Source organism: Myiozetetes cayanensis, unplaced genomic scaffold (assembly GCF_022539395.1).
Source record: "Myiozetetes cayanensis isolate MyiCay16 unplaced genomic scaffold, myiCay2020 scf7, whole genome shotgun sequence".
Lineage (NCBI taxonomy): Eukaryota > Metazoa > Chordata > Aves > Passeriformes > Tyrannidae > Myiozetetes > Myiozetetes cayanensis.
This window is the reverse complement of record NW_026087964.1, coordinates 7,382,193-7,394,598: the sequence shown is the minus strand read 5'-3', so window position 1 is coordinate 7,394,598 and position 12,406 is coordinate 7,382,193. Positions and strand designations below refer to the sequence as shown.

Genomic DNA, 12,406 nt, shown 5'->3' with positions numbered 1-12,406 from the left:
AAGTGGCACTTTTCACAAGGATTGAAGTATTGATGGTGTACTCAGATAACGTAAATACAGGCACAGGCATTTTTAACATTTATTTTTCTTTTATAGCCATTTCATCATTACTGCAATTGTGACTTAGGTCAGAGGCTGTAAGTCAGTAAAAAATGTTAAACAGGCCCAAACTTGTTCATTTGGGAAGCAGGACTGATTTCTACACTTGATTTCTTATTCACATCCCTGTACTGTCCCTTTCCCTGTACTGAAACAGCCACTCCTGAGGCCTTGCAATGAACCAGACCTGACAAATGATCTGGCTGAAGACAGCTAAAACTGTCTGGTGTTTTTTTTCAGATTAGTTTTCAGGCAGTTCCAGTTCCCAGCTGAGTCCCCTGCATAGCTATATAAAAGTTCATCCCAGCACAAAGAAAAAGGCAGTGTGGGAGCAGAAGCAAACAACCAAAAAAGCTGATTACAGATATTATCTTCACCAAACTACTGCTTCAGATTGAAGAAGCTCCAAAGACTATTTAGACTTCAACCACACATTACAGCTCCTATCTTCCTAGTGAAATAACTGCAACCATTGCAAAATCTAAATGAGAGTTAAGAGGATAAATACTAGGAGACAAAGATTTTTTGAAGGACTAGACTTTCATTTGTTCTGCCCTTAAACTAGTAGTAGCAGAATCATAATGTATTATTTGCCCTGATATTGAAGTAGTAACAAGGAAAAAATTATGAATTAACCATTTAAAAGTCGTCTGTAAAGGTCTCAAGGTTATGTGATGTATGCCATCTTTGCCAATATACAAGGAATTATAGTGAGGGCTTTCAGAGCCTGCAACCTTTCTAGAAGGGGTTCTTTTACACCATTTATTGCATTTCTACCCAATAAATCCCCTGTACCCATTTCCTCTTGGATGTTTTGCTTTGTTTGCAGTATACAGAAAACTAACTCTGGCCTCACTGATTGCTAGAGAATATGCTGAACATCTTAGCATGTTATATGTCTGCACCAGACATAATTGTACATGAAAGCTTGCTAAACAGCTAATACAACCCACCAGTTTTCCAAAGTGCATTATTATAACGAGATACAGTTAACAATTCTTCTTCCCCCAGAAAGATTGTTTTCTCCCTTACAAAAAATTCAGCTAAAATGACAGCTTCACTTCACTAGTTCTTCCTTTATCATAAGTTTTGTCTGCTCAACAAACTGTATACATGTTATCAGTGGACAGAGCTGCACGAGCTCAGAACACACTTTACAAAGAGAAGCATGGTAAGCACCACTTCAGAAACACAATTATAGCTGATTTTCACCTTCCCCAGGTAGATTCAGATGGGTATCATTTCCATCTCTGGAGAGGGGAAAGAAGCAATTTGCAGCTAGTTACAAATGGACATGAAATTGGTTCACCACCAGCCCAGTGTCAATCGATTACTGATGCACACTGCAGTAATAGGTAATTTTGGTAATGTTACATTAGCCAAGGGAGACAGAAAAAACCACAAAAAACCCAAAACCCCACAATATAGGAAAGAAACAGAAATGCACATCAGCACTTACCCAATATGTGTGTGGCACACAACCCCCCGTTATGCCTTTTATTGCAAAGCCCCCCAAATCCCAAATACTCAGGGATTTTTTCAGTGGTTGTTTTTTTCCCTCAGCTACTTCCATTTTGGGTTGGCAGTGATCATCTTATTTCAAAGACTAGTGCCAGAGCACTAGCAACAGGTGGACATTTTAATATCATAAAATAAAGACTGAAGCACTTGCAACCCCTGGTGGCAGTCTTGATTTAACTTTGGTAACAAAACACAATACCAGTCTAAATTCTCCATAAGAAAAACTGGAGTTCTATTTTTATCCATTTATGCATTGATTACACAAATTGCTGCAAATTTCCAAGAGGAAGAAAAATATTTAAAAATATTTTACAGTGATTTTTTGTTTGTTTGTTTTTGTTTTGTTGTTGTTTTTTTTGTCAGAATAGTGAACTTACAAAGACCTGCAAACCCCATGTGATTTTTGGACATCTGAATTATGAAACTATGAGAATTATTTGGAAAGACAGACTGAGAAATGGACTTACACTGTAAAAATTCCCACATTACTTATGAAATTCTTTCTGTTACTAAAAACATTAGCAGGAAACCAGCTTTCAGTTAAACAACCTAAGAGATTAATTGTTTTCCAAAGCCAGAAAAGACAACTACAATCTCCTATGCTGTTCTCTTACATAGCATATATCAATGGCATTTTCCAAGGAGGCTCTGGAATTTCTTCCCCATGACCTTCATTTGGTGTTCGGGAACTTAACTCTCTGTATTCATATTGAAAATCATTAGCATAAATTTCTTGAAGCACAGGAACAAAATCAAACATTTTTGTCAGAGATGGCAGACTCTGATTCTCACTCTGACCGCATATCCTGAGTGTAACTACATGAAAACAGACCTGATTGACTAAGTGTTTATGGTAGTTGAACCAGGCTTCAAATACACATTCAAAAAACCTGGCAATGCATGCAGTAGAGACTAACACCTGTACTCACAGCATAAGGGAATGTTTTCTCATCCCCACATACAACAGGCTTCTACACTGCAGGTTGTGCTTTCTCTGGGATAAGATAGGATATGAGATTGTTAAACAGCTAAGGAGAACACCCTGACAAGGCAGTGTCTGGTGAAATGTCTCTCTGTACATCTGGCATTTCGCAGATCAATCAACCAACAGTCCATTTGCTAGGGTGGCACAGCATGTTGTCTCTACAAACAAACCCAGAACTCTGAAGCTACTCCCTCTCCAGTCCCCATCCAGACCTTCGTGTGCCTCTGAGAAGCAATGTCTGTAAGTCCTGACACTTTTGACAGCTCAGTGTGAGCAGGAAGGTTGCAAAACAAAAATTAGTTCTCTAGTTCTTGCGAGCAATTTTGGCTTCTTGCCTTAGATCTCTTCAAATAGCTGAGGTAGTTCAGGAACACAGGCTTCTGGAGTTTTTAGCTGAATGAAGGCTATCTGTTGGTAACTTTGGGCTCCCTTGTTCTTCTGTCTTAATCTGCAGGAGCTGTCTCAAGCTTTCTAATGCAGCGACTGTCTTAATGCATACTTAAGAGACATAGATCCATGACTGAGGCTCTTAAGGCACTGCTGTTAGAAGAAAATATTATTCTTTTAAAGCAACATATTCAAATGAAACAGGAAGATTAGAACGCCCTATGAAACAGGAAGATTAGAATGCCCTATGACTGCTTTAAATGACATATGATGCCAAAACTAAGATAAGGGACTCCACCTGACATTAAGACAGAAACGCACTGGCATCTCTTATTTACACTGTATTATGTGGATTATAATTTTAGATTATTCAGTTATCAATATTTTGAGAAATGCTCTATTTTCCCCAGTAGATCAAAGGGAAAAATGGATTTAAAACTATATACATTTTGAATTAACGTAACAAGCACACACTTCTTCCTTGTGCTGCGCATAAAACTATGCAACATAAACTGTGCAACATAAAACTATATGAAACATAAAACTATGTTGCATATTAAGAATGAACAGCAGTATTTGAACGCTTCTACAGAAACACGTAGTTAAAGTATATTTAGATTACTCAGGCCCATGTTACTATGCCATCTGCTGGCTACAAGTTTGTAATGCAGAAGTAGGCAAAAATATGCCCCCAAACACAAACCTCTCTCTTTTCCAGATCTTTTCTCACATTTTTCCTCTACAAAAATAATTTTTTTTTTTGTATTTATTTCTTCTGTCTCTTCAGGAAACAGAGAAGCAATGAGCCTGAGCTATCTAAACACAAAATTCAGTGCTATTTTTCCAACTACAGCATATCTGGGACAAAAGAAGGAGGCTGGTACAGGCAACAAACTACAGAAGAAAGACCTGGAACCTTCTGGAAAGACAGCCAAAGCCATTACATTTGAAAACAAGGTACTTTAGGATGTCTATACTTTACTGCAATGGTATGTTATGAAAGACAATACATATACCTTTAATGAAATTAATCTACAGAAAGAGGTAAATTTAAGGCATAAAGCAGATTTCCTCACTGTCTCTCCTCCCCATCAGACTCCTTTGGTTAGTAAAGCAGAGACACAGTAAGGCCATTGAAGTCCATGACTAAGAAATGGAGCTCAGGTATTTTTTATTTCAGCTACACACAGAGAATACAGAAAAAACAAACAAACAAACAAAACAAAAACAAGCCTTCTCCTTCTCTTCTGCAGTGACCAGGATTAGTACAGAAATCTCATTGCTTAAAAAAGATACAGAGTTTCTCTACTGAGCCTTATTATCTCACCTTATATCTTTACTAATGAAAACAATTAGCCTTCTTGTGGGCTGGAAATCAACAGAGAAAATAATTACAGGCTTACATCCAGATGGGTGCAGAGGTTGATAAAGTTCTTTACTCAGAACTTACCGGAATTACTTTGTTGGGTTTTTTTTTAATTATTACTTTTGCAGAGTGTAGGACTGAAAGACTGCTTGGGGATATTCACAGAATACTAGGGACACTTCACATTGTAAAAGTTTAGAGAAGCTGAAAGAGTATGTATATTTAGATAGAAAATATTGAAATTCAGTATTTTTCAGTCTGGGTTTTGTTTCATTTTCTCTGAGAAATACCAACAGTTTGAAAACTACTTGCCAACACCTAAGAAGTGAAGACAGAACTGACACAGTGTGATATTTGCACCACTACACTGTGATATAACTGTGAATGTTTCCTCCTTCAAATGGATTGACTTACCCGTTATCCAACCCATTTTGCCCAATTTTCTTTCCTATGTCCCCTACCATCACACCTGGCATTGGTAGGAGAGTTTTTGTATCTCGAATCTGTATAGAAGTGAAACAAAACATTATTTCAGTTGTGGAACAATGAAATTTATTGGCTGAACTTTTCAAACAAAGAAAATACTTTCAACTTGTACTCTCCTATTAACGCTAAAGAAAGCTCTGTTTCTTCCAAGCATGTAATCCTAGATATAGCTTGTACTTAACCAAGACATAAATCCTTTAATGAAAATTACTTTGGCAATGACACTGATTACACCACTGTGTTAAATACTCCTGAACTCTAATGACTGCTGTCATCAGACTAGCACTGAAATTTTCTTCAGGTGTACACAGACATGGTAGGAATCAATAGAACTTTATGTAACAATCACCTTTGAGATATTCCCCATTATTCTGTAATAAATTCTGTTCAGTCTGCAACTAGTTCATTAATCCTATAAACTGATTTCTGTGGTAGAAGCTTGCACATTTTATACAAATCAGCCTGTTAGCACTGGCAGACATAAACCACCTTAAGCCTCATGCAAGACTTTCAGGACTTCATATAACATAGGTGAGTTCTAACTATATAAGTACCATGATTGTCTGGACACTTTTCAGCTCTTTTATATTTTTCAGAATTCTTTGCAGAAAACTGACAGTCTAAAACTGGCTGTATAGCCATCGAAAAATCAGTGAACACTTAAAAACTTGTTACAATTGCAATAAACTGTGATGGCGTGACATAAAGAATCTGCAGGTCAGATACAAATAAAACACAACAGAAAGTCTTTAATTTGAAACCAAAAAAACAAAACAAACAAACAAAAATAACCCAAAAAGGACAGGCAATATTTCTACCCTACCTGTACAAGAAAAGAATGCAATCCCTGGCACTGTCCATCAGGAGTATAGAGCTGGGCATACAAAACTGCGTGAGTGGCATGTTTTCCCATATTACCAACCCAGAACTTTGCAGCTTCAAAGTCAGGTGTATTGATGATAAATTCCTGCAGCCAGGAAAGAAAAAGATAATTATATACATCATAAAATTCAGCACACAGATACTTTGGGTTGGTTTTTTTTTCATTATCCTGGTAATGCTTTGAAAACCTTCATTAACTGCCAGGATTTTATTCTGTACTGCACTCCAACAAATGACATATCTCTTACTGTATTCAACTTTGGAGAGAACACATGCAGCTAGGGAAAAAAATTACAGTTTAGAAACTTCATTACCTCACTGCAAAGCCTGAAATTCACCTTTTTTAATTGCTCATTTAAACACTTAAGAAAAATAAAGCAGACTGATGGACTCAGAAGTATTTCCTAGATCTTGGCTTAAACTGAGCTGTTAGCTCAAGTGAGGGACTATGAGGGCTGTTCCAGATGTGAGGGCTGAAGCCTATGCAGGAACCACCTCCTTACACAGTTTTGTATGGAATGAAAGCCTGGTTAACAATGTGAAAGGCAGCACACTTCCCAGTTTGGACAAATAGGGGACCACAAGTAGACAGAATTCTGAAAAATACTTGCATCCTGAAATCTAGACATAGCATGCCTTCTGGATGTAAAAGAAATCTGAACTCAGGAGCTTCATGATCCTACCAAATAATTAGTCATTTCAGTCACTTTTACTGCAGTGCACTCATCACCAGACTAAAACTCAATTTATTTAGATGGAACTTCTCATGCTGCTGGCTTCACAAGTTTGGTTTGTTTGCGTGTTTTTTTCTGGAAAGAGATCTAATCATCCATGTTACATAAATGGTCCCTGAATTGCTTGTATATGAAAAAATACAGGCTGAAATGTTGTCCTACTGAAGAATATAAAATCTTACATTTTAAATCTATGATTCTCATTTCTTACTACTGTGAAGCCACTTCATGATGTGCCATTGTTTGTTTGCAGCAACAATACTCAGTTCTGTATATTACAGTGCAATAATGGCACAGTCTTTGGGGGAGATGAGAGAATACCTTCTTGGGACATTAAATAATACAGTTTAAATTCTACTTGTTATGAACCAAGCACGTAGATGACAAAGAGTGAGAAAAAGTTGTGAAAGCCTTCTCTCAACTTCTATTTTCTTCTCTCTTAATGTAAAACTACAATGAATTCTAATCATTTACCAAGAAAATCCTAGGACAATGAATTTATTTCTGCAGTAGTGTTGATAGTAAGCACTGTTGTAATGGAAAAAGCAGTTTAATCTTTTCTTCTTTGGGTCTGTTTGACAGTCTTCTTATATCTTTTTTTGTCTTTCTCATCCTAGGAAATAAGCCTTATCTTTGTATAAAAAGCCTTAATATTTAAAGACAAAAGACAATTAAATCTGCACATTCAACTATTCCTTAAGATGCACAACAAAGGAAAAGGCTGCAATCCTTATTTCATATCACAACCACATGAGAAAGCAAGAAAACAGAAATTGTTATCATTTAAACAATAAACAATGGGTTTAAGAATTTATAATAATGTAAATATATCACAAGTTTTATTACACTTGAAGTTGAACTTGATTCTTTCTTGTTCATTGGAAGAAATCCCTGAATCACTCTGTTCTGTTAGTAAATAACAGAGCTTAGCATTGTCAAACATTATTCCTGTGCATTAAGGACTGACCTGAGTGTTACGATCAAATGTGGCAGTAGTTCGTATGGCTTTGGTATTAGTTCCATGGCTGAGCTCAGTCAGAGCAAAACATCCAAAAATCTAAATAAGAAGATACAAGGCACAGTTCAAGACCACTTTATTACAGTAGTTAAAACTGCAAGACTTTCAAATGATTGCAGTAAAGAGTAATAAAAGCAGCTCACTTTGGGTACACTCAGTGTATTCATCTTGCATTATCAAAGAGGGTCTGGCCAGACAATGAATGCTGCCCACATGGCCCAGACTGGAGAAACTCTTTAGGACTGGCACCTCCTGTATCAGACTCATTATACCTCCTGTATCAGCTGCACTTATTCTGCAGGATACTTGGCCCTGAGTCTCCACTGGACTCCATGTGGTGTTTCTCTGGCATTAAAACATTGTTATTTTCCGTTTTATAGCATCAGAATGGAATTTTTATGGCATCATGGTAAGGGTACAGATGTCCTGGTAGGATACTCTTAAATGACCGGAGAGAGACTAAACTGGTTAGTGCCATCTGTACTGCCTTTTGGAAGAAGTCCCCAAACTTTATCTGCATGTCAACTTGGACAGTCTAAAAGAGATCCAGGAAGTGGTTTAGCAGCCAGTAGTGAGGATGGTCAGAGCTCAGTGCTGGAATCTGCCCCATGGTCTTTTCTTTTGCTATTTAGAAGTACTTAGGTATGTACAAATACAGAAATAACACAAAGCTGCAAGTGATGACACGGTTCTGAAGCTGCCAACTTCTCACAAGTTATTTTTTAAAATTACCTCCATTCTATAAGCTTGTTTCAAAATGTGTGCAAACTTCTTATAAGCACTCATGATTGCACCTCCAAATACCTGTAAAACCAGAAAATTATGGATTAAGTCAGTGACCTGTGATGGAAAGCACAAATTGCACATGATTTGCAATAGTGATGTCCAGTAAAGAGACCAGGGAAAGTGAGCTGCACAGTACACAACACTTAGAATATAGCTGGGGGAGGTAAGGCAGGATTTGATCTTGTCAAGGCCCCTTTAGAGACTAAAATTATCACAGCTCTAATCTGTTCAAGCCTCCACTGCAAATGCTTAGAAATGATTTCTACTTGTCCTTAATGATGGCCCCTTGAGTAAAGCAAAACTTAAAGACTATTCAAGTTCATTTTCCTGCAAATGGATTAGGAACTGAAGGTAGCTGCTTCAAGATCAAACACAAACACTGTTTTTAAAGTTACCTTCAGTTTTCCTAGATGGATGTTGACATAACAAAATATAATTCCTGTATCCCCCTCTTCCATCTGAGTAGTAATAATTAATTAATTACAACTGATATTATTTGACCAGCTATGCTGAGTATTCTGAGAGACTCATCTGAGAAGCAACTGATTAACAGAATTCAGCCACTGATGTCAGTGAGAAACTTCACACTGGTTTCCATTCCTTCTGGATTCTGACCCTAATCAAGACATTGGGGTTTAGCCAAGGGAGTTTCTGATGCTTCCTGATGCTTCTAAACAAGTAAAAATTATTATATTTTTGAAAATTAAGGATTAGGGAAAGATATAACTTTAATAAAATAGGCATAAAGCAACAAAATTATAATATTAGACGCTACTGAAATTCAAATATATACCTCTATACCCCTTGACTTGTACTTACACCACTATGCAAGACAAACTGGAGACATGGAGACCAATCGTACATTCCTATACAGACCACCATATTAAAGACCTTTAATGGGTTCTCCATGATCTCTTGCTGAGTAAGAAAATCATATTCAAAGAGCCTTTTACAGCGCAGAAATGTCAGCTCCTGATATTTCTCACGGCTCAGATCTTCTCCAGGATGATGTGCAAAGAGAGGATCACTTTCCAGAGCAGAGAAGATTCTGTTCTTGAGGGCAAAAAAAGTGACATGAGAATGTTAATTTAAAAGGATTAACAAAACCAGTTAATTCTTTTAGGATAATATTGGGCCTCAAACTACAATAATTTAATAAAAGGTGTAAATTTATGAAGTAAAAACGCCAGAGAATTAAAAAATATATTTAAATGGTCTGTCATTATATATACAGCTCATGCAGCTAAATTTTATGAAAGCTCCTTTATCATGAAGTAATAATGATTCACTGATTCACTCTGAATGTATGAGAACAGTATGGTAAAACTCACTTGCTTTTTATAGCAGCTTCATTATTTCAACATATGAAGCTGCTGGCAGGATCTAAAGGGCAATGTCCCTCAATGTGAGGACAAAGGTAAAACTCCAGGGGTTACATTCAGTTAGAAATATGCCACGATGGTAAAGCCATTAAGCTACCACAAGTGCTCTGTTCCCAGATGAAAGCAGAAATGTACTCCATTTAATGGAACCATCATTTGCAGCCACTCAATGCAAGGATGTGTAACTTCTAATGTTTTAATTTGGATCTTTTTTTCCATTAGATAATATACTATGGCACTTTTTTACCTCAGATCTTCAAGATATGTGTCTTCAAGATATCCACATCTTAATTGTCTCTCACATAATTTACAAAAAAAAAAAAAAAGCAGTGCCTAAGGCAAAATCTTTTAAAAAATGTTTTTGAAGTCCTTTCTTTCTCTCCAAAGAGGATGACACAATAAGAAGGAAGAAAACCAGACTCCTTGTGCTTTCCTTTGAAAAGCAGGGTCATTCCTTCTCTCTGAATGAATAACACTATATGCCCACAAACTCCCTCAGACACAGAGCACTTGTGTTCTTTCTATGCTCTTACACGTACCAGTCAGACGCAGAAAAAGGCCTTTTTGATTTCTCTGATCTACCTGCTAGGATTTTAATAATTACAGTGAACATTCAAGATTAGTTTAAATCCATATAACTCTACACCATCTTCAAAAAAGCTAGCTCTCTCCCCTCTTACATCTCCAAGTCATGCATTTCCACACCACCTCATGTGGTGCAGTTAATCTCTTTTTTTTGGTAGGGTTAGCTTTCGGTGAGGTAGACATGCTAATCTGCCCAGCTGCAACATCACATAAGCATTAATGCAAGCACAGAAGGTCGTAGGAAATTATGTCAGGGCAAAGACAGACAGAAGTACTATGTTTGACAGTGGCTTGAACTTAGCTCCACTTAAGTGCCTTGCAAAATCATGGGATAAATGACTTAATGTAAACAGTAAAGAAATACAGTATAGTTCTTTCTCAGTTTCAAATTAACACTGAAGTTCTTTAATGTAGCACCTGCTGGTCTCCCCTGTACTGATGTTTAATAATTAAATAAGCCTTATGAGACAGCAAAGTAGGTTGCTTAAAAGTTCATCTCTGTTCTGAAAATTGGAAGTGCAAACCCAATTTCTTCATGCTCTGTATTTACTGAGTATGATTAACTACTCTCCCTTTGAAAATCACATACTTGCTTCTACTGATATCTCCAGAAGTAAAACATGCTTAAAGTTCTTGCAAAGTTTACCTTAAATTGGATGATATCTTCGCCATCTAGGAACACTGCCATCTCTTTCCAGTTGAAAGAAGCTTTCTTACGGTATCTGCAAAGTGGGCCTTTAGGTAAATCTGGTAGCAAACTATCCCATGAATTTTGGTTGCCAGTGGCTTCTTTCTGATTCATTGTGGATGCCATTGTTGGCTAAACCGCAATCAAAAGAGAAAAGATAAACCATGAGCTGAAGTTGATTTTTAATAATAAAAAGAAAATAAAAAGGTTGTTGATTAAATCCATAGACTTGTTTAAATGTAAGAGTACAACAGTGCAGGGCCAACTAAAAGCTTGTCCTTCCCTTTTTCTAATTCAACTGGCTTGATACAAATGTATTTACATTTGATCAAGTGTAAACGAATTACATTGTCTTTGTTACTAAAACATGAGCCAAATATGAAACACAGACACTACTGGTCAATATTGTGTAGTAAGAAAGAGGGAGATAAAAGACCCAGGCAAGAAAATATCATGTCTTAAATAACAAAAAAAAAAAAAAAACAGTAAGGCCCCACGAAGTCTGCTGGCACCTTGTTGTGTGCATCTGTGGGTCATGCAAGAGCACTGCAAAACTGCACAGACCCTGCAGGATTCCACTGCCAGTAAGTACAACGACACTGGTTTAGGAAAGAAGGAGAATCTTGCTTTTTGTTAGAACCTGGCCTAAAGGAGTAAAGGCTGATAGCTGTGCTGCTTCCAGAAGCTGGTGTCAGAGGGCCCTCTGCTGCTCATGGCACACCCAGCAATTCCTGCCACCACGCAGCCGGCAGAGATCTCTGTCATACTTGTAAAGTGCAAAAACCGTCGGGCAGGGGAGCAGAAACTGGCCACGTTTTAACAAGGAAACGGGCTGGAAAGCAATGCAAATATACAAGTAGGACATCCAGGCTCAGGGTTGTCCAAGGGCTCCATATGGACTTTGAACATAATAAAGTACAGAAACCACTAGTTCAGCAATCTGCTTTTTCCACCACATTTTTTCCCTCATCATCTAGATATATTTCTTTGTTACATCTTTCAACCTTATCCTTTCATGGAGTTCATCCCCCAGTTGTGGACAGTACAAACATAGCAGAAGAGAACTGCAGGATAGTATTTCTGCATGTGACTTCCAAACCAGTTTTAGGAAGGTGCAGCTCCAGTACTGAACAACACGTTTGGAAAGAAATGGGAGGGAGCGCGGGGGAAGGCAATGAGAAAGTGTGTTTCAACCTGCGGCCAAATAAATAGGTATTACACTTTTACCTGGAAAACAGGTAAATCAGGCAGAAGTTCAAGGTTTCTGACTCAGAGAAAAAGATTACGTTGAAATATTGCAGGTACTGCATCTAACTTCATTGACATTGCATATCAGTGAGATTGCCCAAATGAGAAAAAAACACAAATAAAATAATAAAAAATGATCCTGTAGTTAAATCCAACTTCACACAATATTTTAGTATCATTTGGCTCCAAGCAAACAGTTTCAAAACTAATTAGGAAACCAAAACAGGCCATTACAATAG

At 37.3% G+C, this 12,406-nt stretch overlaps 1 protein-coding gene across 1 annotated transcript in view; it reads right to left on the bottom strand.

The window, feature by feature from the left end:
* ACOX3 (acyl-CoA oxidase 3, pristanoyl) overlaps window positions 1–12,406 on the bottom strand; it is a 33,733-nt gene that overhangs the window by 20,333 nt on the left and 994 nt on the right. The window contains exons 2-7 of the mRNA XM_050337580.1: window positions 10,878–11,051; window positions 9,084–9,317; window positions 8,211–8,282; window positions 7,428–7,517; window positions 5,668–5,811; window positions 4,773–4,861 (exon numbers count right to left, since the gene is read on the bottom strand). Coding sequence (XP_050193537.1) covers window positions 4,773–4,861; window positions 5,668–5,811; window positions 7,428–7,517; window positions 8,211–8,282; window positions 9,084–9,317; window positions 10,878–11,045 — 797 coding nt within the window. The 5' untranslated portion in view covers window positions 11,046–11,051. The remainder of the gene's footprint in view (window positions 1–4,772; window positions 4,862–5,667; window positions 5,812–7,427; window positions 7,518–8,210; window positions 8,283–9,083; window positions 9,318–10,877; window positions 11,052–12,406) is intronic.